General features: G+C 45.4%; 1 protein-coding gene across 1 annotated transcript in view; it reads left to right on the top strand.

Annotated features, from left to right (window-relative positions):
* Positions 1–305: 305 nt before the first annotated feature.
* The window catches only part of LOC6032657 (filamin-A), a 74,037-nt gene continuing 56,561 nt past the window's right edge, over positions 306–17,781 (top strand). The window contains 10 exon segments of the mRNA XM_038249689.1: positions 306–753; positions 2,929–3,295; positions 9,045–9,528; positions 9,758–9,772; positions 11,650–13,191; positions 13,249–13,487; positions 13,557–14,123; positions 15,035–16,185; positions 16,244–16,377; positions 16,797–16,929. Coding sequence (XP_038105617.1) covers positions 310–753; positions 2,929–3,295; positions 9,045–9,528; positions 9,758–9,772; positions 11,650–13,191; positions 13,249–13,487; positions 13,557–14,123; positions 15,035–16,185; positions 16,244–16,377; positions 16,797–16,929 — 5,076 coding nt within the window. The 5' untranslated portion in view covers positions 306–309.

The following is a 17,781-nucleotide window of genomic DNA, read 5'->3' on the forward strand; positions in this document are numbered from 1 at the left end:
CGATTAGGCTTGATTCAAAAATTATTGCTATTGAAGCTTGAATGACCCATAATCTCATAAACGTTTCAAATTCTTGATGACTCAAAAACGCACTCACACACACTCACTGGTATTGGTGACGCGATCAACCTGTTGATCATCACGTTGCGTAGATCACTGCTGAGAAATCAGAGAAGGAGAGAAAATCAACAAGTGTCTAAGCCGGCATTTTGGACGATCGCCGGTTGTCGGTGTGGTCTGACGAGAACACAAACAGAGAGTGCTTAAAACTTTGCTGAGAGCTGAGAGAATAAGAGAAGAGAGATAGCCATGTACGGACGATCGAGTGTAAATTCCGTCGGCGGCGGTGGCGGCAACGAAGAGGGTGGTGATCGCCCTGGACAACGCAGGGGGGACATTGGCAGCAGAGCCCAGAGCCTTCTCAGCACCACCAGCAAAAGCAGTATTGGTGGCGATTCTTCGTCAGTTGAAACCGGACCGCGTTCAAGTCGAGACGCTCAGCGGAGCAGTTTAAGCAGCGCAAACAACAGTTATTGTCAAAGTACGTCGTCTTCGCTGTCATCGGTGGACGGTAGTCGGGCCAGTAACGGTAGCCGTCGAAGTAGTCGCAGCTGCCAGCAGAGTCCTTTGGCCTGCTACGATCCGAGCGTGGTCAAGACCCGCGCCAGTGTGCTCAGCCAACTGAGTTCGATCTTTGGCGAGCAGAAGGTCGTGCTACCCGGTGCCAACTACGGTAGCCGAAGAAGTGTTCAGGTATGGGACCTTTGCGGAGAAACCCCCCAAAATAAGAAAAAAACCCAGAAGAATCTTCCGGCGCGCACTAATCGAATTATCAAGTGTGAGAAATTTCCGCGCTACGCTGGCTTTTAACAAGTGGGGCTTGCTTGGATGCTTTCGTCAGCAATTTCAGCACAGTTTCGGAGGTTTTGTTTTTTGGAGAAGAGAGAAGACCAGTGAAGATCGAAGATACCGGCGAGAAGACGGCGACAAAGACGCGTGTGCGTGTGTGTGTGATTGTAGTGACTTTTTGGTTGTTTTGCTTTATTGTTTTGCTGTGCCCCTCCGCTTTGTACTAAATTGAGCAATTAACTTTAAGGCTTGAGCTTGCGACCGGACCAGCAATATCTGCTGACAACCTTGATAAATAACACGTTTGCTAGTTAATTGAAAATCTGACCGATTGTAACAGTTTTACGGGGTATTTTCTCTTAAAATAAAACTTCATCTTGACAAAAGTCTTAAAACTAAATCCTATTTTCAAATTATATAAATATATAAATTATATTATATTAAATAATTAAAAAAATCGCCCTGCTTTTCGAGAAACTTTGCAATCAGAAATTTGCGCTTAAGCTCAGTATTTTTTAAAGTTCTCACTAAAAATCTGCAAGGTTTCAATTTAAATTTTGTAAATTTGCATACATTTGTAATGTAAAAGGTACAACGTACTTGTGGTAAAATTTCACATTTGTCTGACATAAAATTTGTCCAAATAGTTTGGTTTTGTAGATATCAGATTTGAATGTTCCCAGTTAATTTTACAATTTTTGATATTCTAAGTGAAATTCTACGTCCATCAACTCAATTAAGAGTAGGTAAGATTTTGAATTAAATTTGAGTGATTATCAATTTGCGTGTTAGCAAAAGTCAGTTTCATGGTTTTGTACAATCTTAAATATATCTTAATTAACGTCTTAAGAAATCATTTCAAATCGTGTTATTTTCCATCAAGACTTTGAAACGATCAAAAGCTTCGCCAAATGACCCATTAATTCGGAAGAAAAAACTGATTCAGTCACAAAGCAGCCAGTCTGACAGTGCAAACAGATTGCTCCGTTATCGCCGTGACACCTTTCAAACAAAAAAACCAAATCAAAAGTAGAAAAAGAAGCAAATCAATTTGATGGATAACAATCCAAGCAATCGGAATTAGTCCGCCGTGATTGTGTATGTGTGTGAGTGTGTTTGTCGTGCCTTCTAAGATATCAACCGAGCGTGGAACTGCTGATAAGGTTTCCACAGCAGAAGTGCATTCTGGGTTTTATTTGCGTTTCTATGACAAATCGGTTCTTTGGAGAATCGCCTACTCAGTGCACGTTGCTTGGATTCTATGTAGAAGTGTGTTTGACGTAGTTTTCTGTTTGCAGTTTTGTTTACATTGCTATTTTTAAACGTGTGCAGCGTGAACCCTAAGATAAGCTAAGTTTGTGTTGAAATAATTGTTTAGTTTAAAAAAAGGTGAGTAAATCTTAACAAAATATCAAAGCGTCTTAAGAATTCTCCAAAACTCATCGTCTTTCGCGAAATTTTATCAATCGCGACGTGTCACTTGTTTGCACAGCTTTCCAACCGCCGCAGTAAAGCCTAGCTTATCAAGCATCGACAATAACAAAACATTCGACTGTCTGAACGCAGTAGCCGGCTTGTTGCCCAAAACCGTCAGCCTACTATCGTTCATCGACCGGCCCAAAAATGCAACACCGCGCTCCAAACATAGCCTGCATGTTGTAACCCGCAGCAACCTTTCGAAGTTTTCACTTATCTCTCGGCTTGCTGCGGCCCTTTCAAAATTTACCGCGGTGCGCACTTTTTCTCGCGAATCTTGTTTTCGCAAATTTCTCCGGCCTATCTCGGGCCGAGAAAGAGAACGCGTGGCGCAACCTTAAAACCGGACGTCAACGCTTGAACCTTATCGCGGTCCGGTCTCGCAGAGACTGTCGCGGAGATTAAACTGAATTCCGCGCGAATTTTATGGTTTGGTTAAATTTAGTCGAAATAGGGAATTCAAAATCTCAGTGTACGTAGGTGGTTTAACAGTTTGAAGGCAGTGTTGCCATTTGTTTTGTAGAAATGTAAAATAAATTGATTTTCTTTTACTTCTGGCAAAAGAATTAATGGTTTGTATTGTTCTCCCATTCCCTCTTCCAGGGAACTCCCCAGTACTACCAGGAGCTCACGGCCCAGCAGCAGCCCCGCGAGTACGACGATCCGGACGACGAGGAGGCCGAGATGGAGGCGGAACGCGAGCTGGCCGAGGATGCCCAGTGGAAGCGGATACAGCAGAACACCTTCACGCGGTGGGCCAACGAGCACCTGAAGATTATCGACCGGAACATTGCCAGCCTGGAGACGGACCTCGCCGACGGGCTGAAACTGATCGCCCTGATCGAGGTGCTGTCACAGAAGCGCATGAGTAAACACAACAAGCGGCCGACGTTCCGCAGCCAGAAGCTGGAGAACGTCTCGGTGGCGCTCAAGTTCCTCGAGATCGAGGGCATCAAGATTGTCAACATTGGTGAGTTTTACTGCACTCAAATGTCCCTAATCAGCTGTTACAGTTTATTCTTCCAAAAGTGTCAAAATATTACACGCTGCAGCAATCTTACTCAACATTTTAGAAAATGTGATCTTTTAATCATCATAATGGTCAACATTGTTTGACAGTGTAAACAATAAAGTGACAGTTAGGTCTAAACCAAGCTGTCAAATTTTAAAACGCTAAACGAAAGTTACTACTTTGAATTGTTTTGATCTAAAAAAAAGGAGTTTTGCTAAAAAAGTAACCTTCAACGTTACATTAGCAAATCAAATATTTGACAAATTAGCAAAACTTCGCTAAAATCATCAACTCAAGACAACTTTCCACAAGCGTGACAACGTGTCGAACGGGTTACAAGCTTCGCCGGAAACGGAGTGCATCGATTCATATCTCACCGCACACTTCGGTGACGGCAAGACCAGTTTGCGACCATAACGAAAATATCCATACTCCTCGGGTATAAATCGTTACCTTGAATGGCACGTTTCGCTGATTGAGTTATTTCGATGACCACTCGAACGGTTCTTCGAGATTTGCAGAAGCATTAGCTCTGAAGGGGCGACTTGAGCCGGTTTTAACAGCGAGGGGCTTTCGAGAACCGTTTTAAGACATTATGGCAAGCTGTCAAAGTAGTGCCATAATGGCGGCTGCGCCTGCCTGTGGGTACAAACCGGTGGAAATCGAGATTTGCTATCGATTACACGGCGATTTATGGACCACCTACCGAGCGATTTGTTTGTACAAGTGCACAACAGCTTGTACTTGACGCGGGGGGAAACTGTTCGAGAGGGCGCGTACTAATTAAGAGGAGAGTTACACAACTCCAAGAATTTCCACAAGTAGCGCTCCACGCTTGTTGATAACCATTTTGAGAGAGCAGCGGCGGTTCCGATTTTGGGGGAGTCCGATCGGAGCATCTGGTCCAAGTTATGAGTATCGATTTTGTCTGAACTTGGAAGGGTTCACGTGCTCTCGAGCTCAAGTGGACTGTCTTAAAAGGCAATTTGCTTGCGATAGGCAAACACACTTTTCAAGAGAGTGCACGGTTGGCCGTTCGAAAACCGGCCGTAATTGAATAAGTGTGTTAATTGGTGCTAATGAGCCGTTAATTCTGCTCGATTAGGCGAGGTAAACATGTTCTTAACGTTGATAACTTTAATGCAAGCTTGAAATGTCACTTTTGCCATAATGGCGTCTGCTATAAACAGAAAGAAAAATCATCACTGAATCATCAGCGCACTGCCAAAGGCTCAAATTGAAACAATAATAAATCATTGTTAGTCACGTCGAAGGCTGAACGATCAGAAAACGAAAACAACAATCTGAACCGTGCACCCAAATATAGTGTTATGACAGCGGCAAATCAGGAGTCTTGCTGATTAAGACGGATGAATAACGTGAGATCGTTCCCGACGATCAAGATGTCAAGGCAATCGTCGGAATCGGTGGAAATTTATCTTACTCGGTGAAATTTTAAAATCATTTACAATATGAAAACAAATTTGCAAGTTGCCATAAGCGTGTACTTTTGACAGCTCGATTACGACTGAAAATTATTGGGTAAATGTAATTTTCAAGTTTTCTTGCAAAGGATTCCCACTCTAATTTGGGAATACTTACTTTTGGGTGATTAAATTTGTCACCGAAAATCGAATGACTTATCAGATGACTCCTTGTGTGATCATGATCACTACACTTCCTCGAATCGAAATACAAAGTCCAATCATGCTCCCGCTGATTCACCCTTCCATGAATCGCTCAATGATTCGCTTCCCAGCTGTGGTATGATCCAAGGTAACCGGATTGAAGCCGGAATGACACATTAGCGCATCCATCGCGCAGCAGGCTGCGCGATTTTATTAGTCCGTCACCACAAAAGGATGACGCGACGCGTCAAAGCCAATCGCAGTAGCCACACCTAGTGCGCGACCACCAGTGATGCAGATTTGTCGCCATGACAACCACTGCAGCGAGGGAATGAACTTGGTTAACCTCACCTTTCTAGGGCAAAGTGTGCACATTTCGAGCCAAACATTTCATTAGGGCACAAAAGCAAAAACCGCGATTCGAGAAAATCGCTTGCAAAAAATTGACAACTTGTTTCAATTCCTATTTAAAAAATAAGCTTGACTGATGGTATTTTTACTGATGATTCGATAAAACACATCATTATCCTCAACTCTGCTTAAATGCTTCTTAATTTTTGTTGATTTTCGCAATAAAACTCATAATTTAAGAAAATCTCGTTATTAGGCCCTTTTAACTTTCCAACTGTTGTTCATAATGGGCCCTTTCTAAATGCAATTTCGAAGAGAGCTGAAAGGGCACTAAAGCGCTGTCACCGGATTGTTGTTTTGAATGATGTTTACGGGCCCTTTTGTTTAGTAAGAAATAATGAGGAATTCAGTAGAACTTTTGATTATTGGTGAAGTTTTGTGATCGAATGGTGTAGATAAGGTATGTGAAACATAAAAATTCTTCAAAAGTGTACTGAATAGCAGCCGCGGGCCGTATTAAATATTGTATTTCGACGAAGTTTTTTTTCTGCAGAAATCCTTGGTGAAACGTAAACCAAACTTTGTTTTAAAGTGAATTAGTGTTAAGAATGTATGAAAAGTTCACTTTATAACATAGAAAGTTCCTTAACCACGAAAAACTAACGAAAAAGAAAAGGGCACAATTGAACTTTTTTTTCTGGTTTGGAGTGAACATTGTTATGTGCCCTTTTGTTTTTTTGATTTTTTCAATAGTAAATTGTTTGCTATCAATCTGATTCTTGGAGGGCATGAAGGGAGTGTACTAATGAATGGAATAGTGGAATAATCCCAAATGTTTACGTTTTGGTTTTGTGCCCTAATGAAATGTTTGGCTCGATTTTTGCGGCCTGTGGAATGTCGCTGTCTGGCCCCGGGGGCCGCACCTTTGGGGCAACTCACGAACCATGCATGAGATTAAAGCTTTTGAGTAGGTGAGCTGTGGATTTGTTTACCGTGAGCCTTCGCCATTATGGCAAGTTTTTATGGTAACCATTCTGTTCGACACTGACTTTGACACAATCTGTGCGGTCAAGGTTTCTCGATATTACCCGAAACCTGTCACCATATGTGGGCAACGTCGAGACGCCGCTAATATCACGCCAAATTGGAGGAAAAATATGGCAACCCTGCCATTAGTTGGCGCTCACTTCATTAGTACGCGACCATCGCAGTAGGCGCGAACGTGACTTCTACGATGATGATCGGAGCAGAGCCTACTGTGCGGTTCCCGCGGATTGCATCACCGCGACGGCTACAAAGTTGAAAGCGAAAGTCGAGTTGATTCGAAAAAGAATTCGATTGTTCCGCTCGACGCCTTTTTTGACAGTTCGCTGCACCGCGCCCAGCCTGCTGAGTTCGCTGCAAACCGGCTCTGCCAGACACTCCAGGAATTCGGAATGCGGAGCATTCTCTGGCTCTTAATGAACTGCGGAGTCGCTCTGAATGCAGCACTTCCCGCTGGGCTCGAAGGTTCTTCGATATAGGAAAGGAAGATGAGAAAAGAGAGAGAGAGAGAGATTGGAGATTTATTAGGCACGGTCTGGTGGGCTAAGTAGGTGTTTTATATACTCATTATCGACCCAAGAGGATCTCCGTTTGTGGTGGTGTCGGATGACATCAGAGCCTACTTAGACCGTGGCTCTTCTGCGGCAGTCACAGCCTATTAATAAACATTGTGGTGTCGTCGCGCAGCTCAATTGCCATGGCGACGACGGCAACGTGCAGAATAAATAATAACAAAACGTCAAATGCAGCCCGCTGGACCGATCACGTACGGCCATTTCCATGTCCGCGCGCAGCCTTCATAAAACCGGACTTGAATTACGTCATCGTTCGCTGGAACCGAGCCCGGCTTAGGTCGTAAAAAGTAACAAATTCGCGCATAATTCCTGAACGTTTCTCTCCTCCTGGAGGTCTTCGCGAAGAATAACAATCGAGTCGATTATATCTGGCACTCACACACACGTTCCCATGAGTTTGGTTATTTTTTTGTATGATGGCACCCTCGAAAAACGTGGGGCTTCTGGCGTTCGCTGGCAGCACTGCAGTGCGAAATTGTTGTTTCGGTTCCAGTCCTCTCTGTCCCAACCAGACACCTCGGACGCACCAGGGCAGAAAAACGAGCAAAAATCAATTCAATGGAAATTAAGAGCTGCGGTTTAGCGCGCGAGTTCCACCAGCAGCACCATATAAAGATGAGGAGCGACGACGCCGAAGGGGAAAAAGCATAAATTTAAATATGTTTATTGCACTGCTCCGCCGGAACAGCAGGCCGGGTGAGATCATATTTAGAGCGATCGTTAACTTGGGGGAACAGAACTTGTTTTGGTTTGCTGCAGCTGGCAGCACTGCGCTAGCTGTCAAATAATGAAAAATCGAGTCGCAGCCTGGACTTCGTTATGGACGATCATAAAACCAAACTCTCAATTTAATTTAAAATATTATGTTTAAATTTAGCTTGTCAGCCAACACTGCCCGGCTGTCAAAATTTTCAAATTGACAGCCATAATCTCTTTTTAAACATCAACAACTAATTGCACGTCTAGGGGGAAGTAGGGTTACTGAACCTTGCGTGTGTGACCCCCCTCTTCAAGATTCGCAGCAGCAATTTCGGCAAGTTCCGAAACCCTTACGTCGATGCCTCAAACCAAAAAAAAAAGTGCTGACATATCTTCAAGGCTGCAAATAAAAAAAAAAAACAACAAACTTAAACTAAATGACTTCAGCGGAATGATGGGAGCAAAACAACCCCGAAAAAATGTATATATGTTTATCATCGCATTGTTGTTTATGTATCGTATTGCTGTTCTCATCCAAACCCGAGTTTCAGACCAAGAAACGGACCGCGCAACGAAATGGAAAGGTTGGCGAAACCCGTTTGGATTAGAGGTTAGGAAGAGGGGGCACAAGTTCATGGCCGCACGTGATTTGGATGCATTTCAAGGAAGGAAACTTTTGTTTTTGGCGAAGATTGCACTTCCGAGTCATCAACGCGCGAAATCGTAGTAGGCGCTTGTTTTTTTTTTTGAGCCTCTGGCGCTAAATTAAACATGGTCAAATGGCTTAACCCGCAAGTTAAGCCGCAAAAGGCGGTGTGCGAAGGTGATTGACAGGTTGTCACCGAAGGTGACAGCTGCGTGTGACAAGAAGTTTTGTGCGATTTGGCGAAACGGAAAGGATTTGGGAGGAATGTGGCAGGAATGTCGCCTTGTTGATTGTTTTTTTGCAACTGAAATACTAGCAACACTGCATTTTTGGACAGCTCGGCTCAAATTACACGATGAAAAATCTGAAACAAATTATCACATTGATGAACTAATTAGAATGTTCGCGACCATTGCATCACCGCATCCGCGCTGCGATCATCGCCGAAATATTTTAACAGTCTTTTTTGATTACCATGTGAAAAAAATGTTCACATTCCTGTTTCATCTCGCTCTTTGCCGAGAGGGGTAATTACCAACCGTTGCGATCTTCAACTCTTGTTCTTCAACGCGCGCTATCAACGCAAGTTCAGCAAGAGAGTGATGTCACGGTGTTATTTCCAAGGGACTTCCTCCAAGCATGACGTCATTGAGGTTACTTTTCGTTAGCGTGTACAAAACAGTCATTTTGAGAAATGTCAAATACACTGTTATTGGGAAAGACAAGGAATGTTCTTAAAATTCGATAAAACGCTTGTCTTCCAGATTCATCGGACATTGTGGACTGCAAACTGAAGCTGATCATGGGTCTGATCTGGACGCTGATCTTGCACTACTCCATATCGCTGCCGATGTGGGAGGGCGATGACGGCGAAAACCAGACCAACGGGAACACCACAACGCCGAAGCAGCGTCTCATGAACTGGATCCAGCGACTGGTGCCGGATCTGCCGATCAACAACTTCACCAACGACTGGACCAGCGGAAAGGCGATCGGTGCGTTGGTGGACGGTGTCGCACCCGGTCTCTGCCCGGATTGGCCCATGTGGGATCCGAAGGATGCCGTCCAGAACGCCACCGAAGCGATGGGCCTGGCCGATGACTGGCTGAACGTACGCCAGTTGATCCGTCCGGAGGAAATGGTCAACCCGAACATTGACGAGCAGTCCATGATGACGTACCTGTCGCAGTACCCGAACGCGAAGATCAAGCAAGGCGCTCCGCTGCGACCCCGAACCAATCCCAACAGGTGAGTTCCTTCCGGGGGGCATTCACAGACACATTTGACCAGAAAACGAACCCCACTAGCTTGCCCTGTTTCGAACAATAGTTGTAGATAGTGTCTCTCTCTGTCTCTCTTTTACTCTCAAAACAAACTCGCCTTCCAAAAAAACAAAAGGGTCACCAGGAGAGACAAAACAATATTTTACGTTTTTTTATTTCCTTCTTTCTATCTCATTCTTGCACGCCGCACACAGTATTCCACCGCCGCGGTAAGTTGCCGTGTCGCTTCTCTAGAAGAACCCTCTCTCTCAGAACCGCATCTTGCCATAATTTTGCGCGTATCGTTTTTTATAGTTATTCACGTTGCGTTCTTTGTTAGGGTACGTTATCCATTAGTGGACCCCTTTCCTATAGTGGACCCTCTGAAGGGTTTTTGATGAAAAATTCAATAAAATCACAATTTCAAGCGTGTTGTTGTCTACAAATCATTAATTTGGCATGTTCAGCATCATTTAAAACAATGTTGACTGTCATTGAATCGTCCTTTTCACCAAAATAAGTGTTTTGAGTTCGACATCTGAAATCAGCCATGGCCACTAGCATTTTCACAACAAAACTGCATTTATATTTTATGATTGAATTAACTATCCAATCATTTTTTGACTGATTATTCAACTTCAGCAGGTCGAAATAATGTAAGTTTAAGAAACTTTACTAAAATAAAGCGAAGAACTGCTCATTTTCGAGCAAAAATTAGGGGGGTCCAATATAGGACAACGAAAATCCAAACTGTTCCAAAAGTGGACCCCCGTTAATTTAACTTACAAAAATAAAGAAAACTGTGTATTTAGGCAAAAGTTTCTCTTAAACATACAATAAATGCTTGTTGTAATCAACATAAACGCATATTTTTATCAATTATGAGTATAAATAAAGCTGTTTTCATGTTAAAAGTACCAAAAATGCTGAAGCCGAAAGAATTTATAATTAATCAAAACTTTAGTTAATGGTACTTAACTGAAACATCATAGTTGCAGTTTGAAATGATATTTTATAATAATAAATCAATAAAAAAAACATTATTTTTAAATACACACGCGTGGTTTTATCAGCAACTGTAAACAAATCTATTGTTTAGTTTCGGTCAATCATTTATGTAAATAATATGGAAAAAATTGCATTAAAATTACTTTTTTAAATTATTTGTATGTTTACAGTGGTTTTTGAAACGTTTTCTCTGATCTTTTTCAGAAATAAATGTGTTTAAATGTCTGTTAGGTTTTTTTTGTTGTTTAATGCCAAATTTGTTAACAAAACATATTTGTTCATGATGAAAAGTGAGCAAAATCCATCTTTTATTCATTATATCTATCATTAGACCTATACCATGCATCAAAACATCAAATATCGGTTAAATTTGGTATAAAAATAACAGTTTGCCTATAGTGGACCCGGGTCCACAATCGGATTATGGACCCGGGTCCACTATAGGAAAAGGGGGTCCACAACAGGCAAAAAAAACTTTTTTTCAATTGGCTATTTTTCTGCTCAAAAACAAATAACTGATGAAACAAATAGTCAAAATTGTTCAAATGACTTCAGGTTTCTTTGTTTTGTACAAAGGGTTATGAAAAAGTGCTTAAAATATTGAAAATTTGTGAAAAATGTGCTTCGGCTCTACTAGGGGGTCCACTAATGGTTAAAATACCCTATATAGCTGCGAAAGCCGCAAAACTCTAAATTTTATTAGAAAACAACACGACCATTTAGGAAGCAATTTTCTTTACCTCTGTGTGTAGCTGTAAGTTCTGCTAGTGACTAATCCGGCTCATCCGGTAGAAATGACTCCTCCTGACGCACATCCTCTTCCTTTTTCCCCAAAATCCTGTCCCCTAATCCTTTGGGCTGTCAAACCTACCTTACCTCTAGCATTGTTTACGTTGACTGCGTCAAGGTAATCAACGCTGAAGGTATGCAAATGTCATATTTTTGGATCAATTCAACCAACCTGTAAATATCAAGCGCTTTACGCATGCCACAAGTTCTGTTCTTGTTGCGCAAGCTTTGAGTTGCGCTCGTGATCACTACAACCATCAAGCGCCCAGTTCCGACGGACCACTAATCAAGCTTTGTTCACCTCCGTTAGGGTTCGCGCCTATGGACCGGGAATCGAACCAACCGGACCGGTCGTCGGAGCGCCGGCCAACTTCACCGTCGAGACGTTCTCCGCCGGTAAGGGTACCGTCGAAGTCGCCGTCATCAATCCGAACGGAAACCAGGAGAAGGTCGACTGTCGATACAACAACGACAAGAACTTAACGTACTCAGTGTCATACATACCGAAGATCGAGGGACCGCACAAGGTGTACGTCAAGTTCTGCGGTCGGGACATCCCGAAGAGTCCGTACGAGGTGATGGTGGACAGCCAGGCAGGCGATGCATCCAAGGTGACCGCCAGCGGTCCCGGTCTGCTTCCAGATGGAGTTTGTGTCAACAAGCAAACGTACTTTGACATCTCCACCAAGGACGCCGGCAAGGGAGTTCCGGAGGTCATCATCCTGGATCCGGCCAATCACAAAACAACGGTCGCGGCCAAACTGCGTCAGCTGGCTCCGAACCAGTACCGCTGCGAGTACACTTCCCAGTTGGTGGGTCTCCACTCGGTGAATGTGTTCTACAACGGGCAACAGATCAAGAACAGTCCGTACGGAGTTCGCGTAGCTCCAACGTGCGATCCGCGGAAGGTTCGCGCCAGTGGTCGTGGCCTGCAGCCGGTCGGAGTTCGAGTCAACGATGAAGACACTACGTTCCGCATCTACACGGAGGGGGCCGGGGAGGGAACGCCAGAAGTGAAGGTGTTCGGCCCGGGCGGAATCATCCCGGAGTACAACATCCGTAAGGTTGACGGAACAACCTATGAAGCTCAATACATTCCATTGAAGGAGGGTCGCTACAAGATCCTGGTGCTGTTCGGTGGCGTCGAGATCCCCAAGTCGCCGTTCGAGGTCACCGTGGGTCCTCAGAAGCATACCTCGATCGTGGCGTACGGTCCGGGACTCAAGTCCGGCATGGTCGGCAGCGCGGCAAGCTTCGTGGTCGAAACTAACGGTGAAACCGGTAACCTGGGCTTCAGCATAGCTGGACCGTCTCAGGCAGAGATCGAGTGCCACGACAACGGGGACGGATCGGCTCTAGTCAAGTATCACCCGACGGCCCCGGGAGAGTACGCCGTGCACATCCTCTGCGACAACGAGGACATCCCCAAGAGTCCGTACATTGCGCAGATCTTGCCCAAGGTCGACGACTTCCATCCGGAGCTGGTCAAAGTGTCGGGACCCGGAATCGAGAAGAACGGCAGTGTCATCACCAACAAACCAACCGAGTTCACCGTTGACGCAAGCCGCGCTGGCGAAGCCCCGCTCGAGGTGAAGATCAACGACGTGTTCGCCAACACGCTGCAGCACAAGATGACCAAGAACGAGAACGGCGTCCGTAAGGTAACCTACACCGCACCTACCGCCGATCCCGTGACCGTCGAGGTCAACTACGGCGGAGTAGCCATCCCGGGATCACCGTTCCGCGTGAACGTCTCAACGCCCCTGGATCCGTCCAAGGTGCAGTTCTTTGGCCCATGGCTGGAGTCCGGAAACCGACCAAATGCAGCAACGCACTTTAACGTTGATGCCAGGTAACTTTCCGTCTCGATCCCTTTCTCCAACTATTCTAACGATCTCAACCCTTTCAGGGACGCTGGCAACGGTCTGCTCGAGGTCAACCTGGTGCACGACGAAACCAAGCAGAAGGTTCCGGTGCGCATAATCGACAACGACGACAATACGTACGCCGTTGAGGTGATCCCACCTCTGGCTGGAACGTACACCACCAACATGACCTACGGAGGTCTGAAGGTTCCGATTGCACCCAAAGTCTCCGTGAACCCGGCCGTGGACGTGTCCAAGATCAAGGTCGACGGATTGGAGCCCAGTAAGTAGATCAGTCGATCAGTTTCTTAAACCAGGGGGATTAAACAGTATTCTTAAATCGCGCGTGCAGCGGCTCCGTTGAACAGTTTACAGCAGTTCCGGGTTATTACGAACGGGATCGGGAAGGCCGATCTCGCCGTCACCATTACCAGTCCGTCCGGCAATCGCATCAAGGCGCATGTGATTCCTACGGCGGAGGGTTTTCTGGTGAACTTTACTCCAACCCAGCTGGGCGAGTACCTGCTGAGTGTAAGTTTCGGCGGTACCCCGATAACTCCGCAACCCTTCCGGTTGCAGTGTCTCGTTGGTTCGGACTCTCGCAAGGTTCAAGCCAGCGGTCCCGGGCTGGTGAAGGGAATCATAAACCGACCGGCGGAGTTTATGATCGATACGCGGGGAGCGGGTCAGGGAGGGCTGGGCGTCACCGTTGAAGGTCCTTGCGAGGCGGCCATCAACTGTCGAGACAACGGTGATGGCACCTGTAACGTGGCGTATTTGCCCACCGAGATCGGCGACTACACCATCAACATCACGTTCAACGATGATCACATCGCCGGGTCACCGTTTCAGGCGATCATCGTGCCGGAACCGAATCTGAGTCGCATCCGGGTGTCCGGGATGGGAATCCAACCGCACGGTAACGCGATGCGTTGAGTGCTCTGTTGTTGTTGTTGTGGTTTTGAGTGTCCGCTGCCCTAGTTGTTTGGAGCACTAAACATTCCTCCGATTTGCATGGCTTCCTCCCGAGTTGTTTGAACTAACTGATTGAAACGTGTCCATGTCTATTAGGATGTAACAAAAATGACTTTTTGGCGGGCATTCAAGGGTTTGTTCCGGTGGGCATACTCAGCCCAAATCCAAAATATGAGCTTGATTGGACGTAACAGGAGCTGGCGCTCCGCCCTTCAATTTTAAATGGGAATTAACCCGTAAAAAAAGATTTTTTCAAAAATGTCACTTTTTGAGGCATTTTGGCCACTGAAGCGTTTATTTTCAACATCATTGGCGTGTAGGCCAGATCCTTGCGCATCTTTTGGTATATATAACATTGAAATTTGGAGCACCCTGGAGCTCGGTACAGGCCTTCAAAATTTGGCATTTTTTCAAAAAATCGTCCCCGGCAAAAAAGATATGCGTCGCGCCTCGCGACGCCCTAGACGCCATTTGATTTTGCCGGGGCCGATTTTTCGAAAAAATGCCAAACTTTGAAGGCCTGTATCGAGCTCCAGGGTGCTCCAAATTTCAATGTTATATATACCAAAAGATGCACAAGGATCTGGCCTACACGCTAATGATGTTGAAAATAAACGCTTCAGTGGCCAAAATGCCTCAAAAAGTGACATTTTTGAAAAAATCTTTTTTTACGGGTTAATTCCCATTTAAAATTGAAGGGCGGAGCGCCAGCTCCTGTTACGTCCAATCAAGCTCATATTTTGGATTTGGGCTGAGTATGCCCACCGGAACAAACCCTTGAATGCCCACCAAAAAGTCATTTTTGTTACATCCTAATGTCTATTGCAATGGTCTAATCCACCTTTCCACTTCTAGGTGTCATCATGAACGCTCCAACCGACTTCATGGTGGACATGAGCAAGGTCGGCGATGACGTGGATAAGAGTAAGCTGTCCTGTAACATCTTCGATCCTCGTGGCAACGAGATCCCGAGCAAGCTGGTTCCCAGTGACAACAGTGACATCTTCCGGATCATGTACACTCCGTTCGAGGCAGGTCGTCACACTATCGACCTGCTGTACGACAGTGTTCCCGTGCCGGGATCACCATTTGTCGTGAACGTCAAGTCCGGATGTGATCCGACTCGCTGTCGTGCCTTCGGCACAGGTTTGGACAAGGCCCTGACTGACGAACCAGCTACTTTCACGGTAGAAACTCGTGGTGCCGGAGCTGGTGGTCTTTCGCTGGCAATTGAAGGACCTTCGGAGGCCAAGATGAGCTGCACTGACAATCGGGATGGCTCATGTGACGTTGAATATGTACCGACCGAACCCGGAGAGTACGACATCACGATCCGCTTCGCCGAGAAACACATCCCTGGATCACCTTTCAAGGTCGTCGTCACTGAAGCCACTCGACCGGACAAGGTCAAAGTCTACGGTCCCGGAATCGAGCACAACCAAGTCCAAGAAGGAGTTCCGGCCGAGTTCTACATCGATTGCGGACAGGCTGGTCCCGGTAAGATCGCCGTCAAACTATCATCATCCGATGGTAAGCCGATCAGCGTCCAAATCGGAGACAGGGGAGACGGAGTGTACTCCGTATCGTACATCCCGCCGGAGAAGGACTCCGTCCTGACCGCTCACGTCCGCTTCGCCGACCAGGACGTCAGCGCGAGTCCCTTCGTCATGACCGTGGCTCCGGCCCCGGAGGACGCCGCCGCACCGGTGAAGGTGTCCGGCGATGCCGCTACCAAGAAGAACCTTCCCGCCTCGCTACCGGCCTCGTTCCAGATCGACGCGCCCAAGCAGGGAACGGCCGGAGCGCCCGCCACCGAGGACATCAACGTTAGTATTAAGGGTCCGGACGGAAAGCCGCTGGTGCCCAAGATGGAGCAGGTCGAGGACGGCACCTACGCCGTAACGTTCGTGCCGGACGAGTGCGGACCCTACAATGTCAGTATTAAGTGCGGCGGCAAGGACGTCCTCGGGTCGCCCTTCCTACTGCAGGCCATCCCCACCGGAGAGGTAGGTCGTTCGGTTTGTGGTTTGAAGTTCCGAAGGGTTTATGTTTCAAAATTTTCAGGCGGAAAAAGTCAAACTGCTCGAGGCCATCCCGACCAACCAGGAGTACGGCAAGAAGAACCACGTGGCGTTGGATGCCCGTGAAGCTGGAACCGGTGCCGTCACTTGCAAGATTGTGTCCCACTCGGAAGCGAGGTAAGTTTCGGAGAAGTTTTAGAAACTCGTTTATTGATCGAAAGTTGTTTGCATTTTCCATACAAAACTCTTAAATTTCTTCAAAACTGACGAATTAGAAATATTTTGTTCCTCTCATCGCAAAATATTTTTTCTACACTTCACTTTTCCTAACAATTTAAAATTCACAACGATTTTCGCATTTAAAGACTAAAACTGAAATGCAAAAACATGCGTGCACGGTTAACTGTAACGACCATAATCGCGTTAAATTTTAGCTTAAAATTAGGTAAATATTTCTGTTACGAAATTTTGGTAATTTTTTTTTGGTATTCCTTTTACTTTCGCAGTTATTTACAAAAATGAAATGTCAAAACAAGCGTACACGCTAAAATAGTAATGATCATTAATGCGTTGAATTAAAAACCATTCTTTCGCAGTGACGTCGACCTGGAGGTGATCGAGAAGGACGGCTTCTTTGACATTTTCTACACGCTGAAGGACCCGGGCGATTACGACCTGGACATCAAATTCGGCGGCCAGAACATCCCGAACGGCACCTTTACGATCAAGGTAGATTGAGTTTTCCTAGTTACCTATCGTTATCTCTGTTCTTCCTCCTCCCCCTAGTCACTGTGTCGAGCATACACAAACAAACGCACACTTGTGTCATCTAGTTGGTAAAATTTAGCGTGTTATTCGCGTTGGTGGTGGTTCGTTCAAGTTACAACAAGATGAGTTTGACGTTTCTTCAATCTTCAGAGTTAAACGGAAACGAAATAAATGAAACAAAACATATACATTTCCTCTATTTTATTTCAGTAGTTAGTCGGCTGCTAGAAAATCAAAACGCGCTTTCAAATACTTGAAAACACGTATTCGAGCAGCTTGCATGCAAGTTTGTTTGCAACCAAAAACACGTTTCCCTCACACACGTTTCACCACGCTTTCGCGCCATAAGTAATACTCTGTAACACACATGCTAGGATTAATTCGACAACGAATAACACACAGAGCACCCTTCCTACTAAACACACTGAAAAAGTTTAAGGAAAAGTATATGTTTTGTGCCCCTTAGAAAGCAAATTAATCAATGCGCTCGCTGTTTGACGTTTTTGATGGAAGCTGCTGAAAGTTGACAGATTGGTTTCAGCGTGTAACCATTATTTTATGATTTGACAATGGCTGCTTTGATGTTGATCTTTGACTTATGTTCAGTTTTTGCTTTTTGCCAAGTTTCAGCGATGACTAGATATGTTCGTGTCCGTTTGTGTATGTTTACGTAACCTCACCTCTTTCTAACAATTTGGCAAACATTTTTAACAACTGCCACGATTTATGCGAAAATAACCACCCGCGGCACGGTTCGTACCCGTGAAACATTTGAAGAATTTCCCAATTTGTGAGAGCGCGTGCGAAAAATGA

This window comes from Culex quinquefasciatus, chromosome 1 (assembly GCF_015732765.1).
Source record: "Culex quinquefasciatus strain JHB chromosome 1, VPISU_Cqui_1.0_pri_paternal, whole genome shotgun sequence".
NCBI lineage: Eukaryota > Metazoa > Arthropoda > Insecta > Diptera > Culicidae > Culex > Culex quinquefasciatus.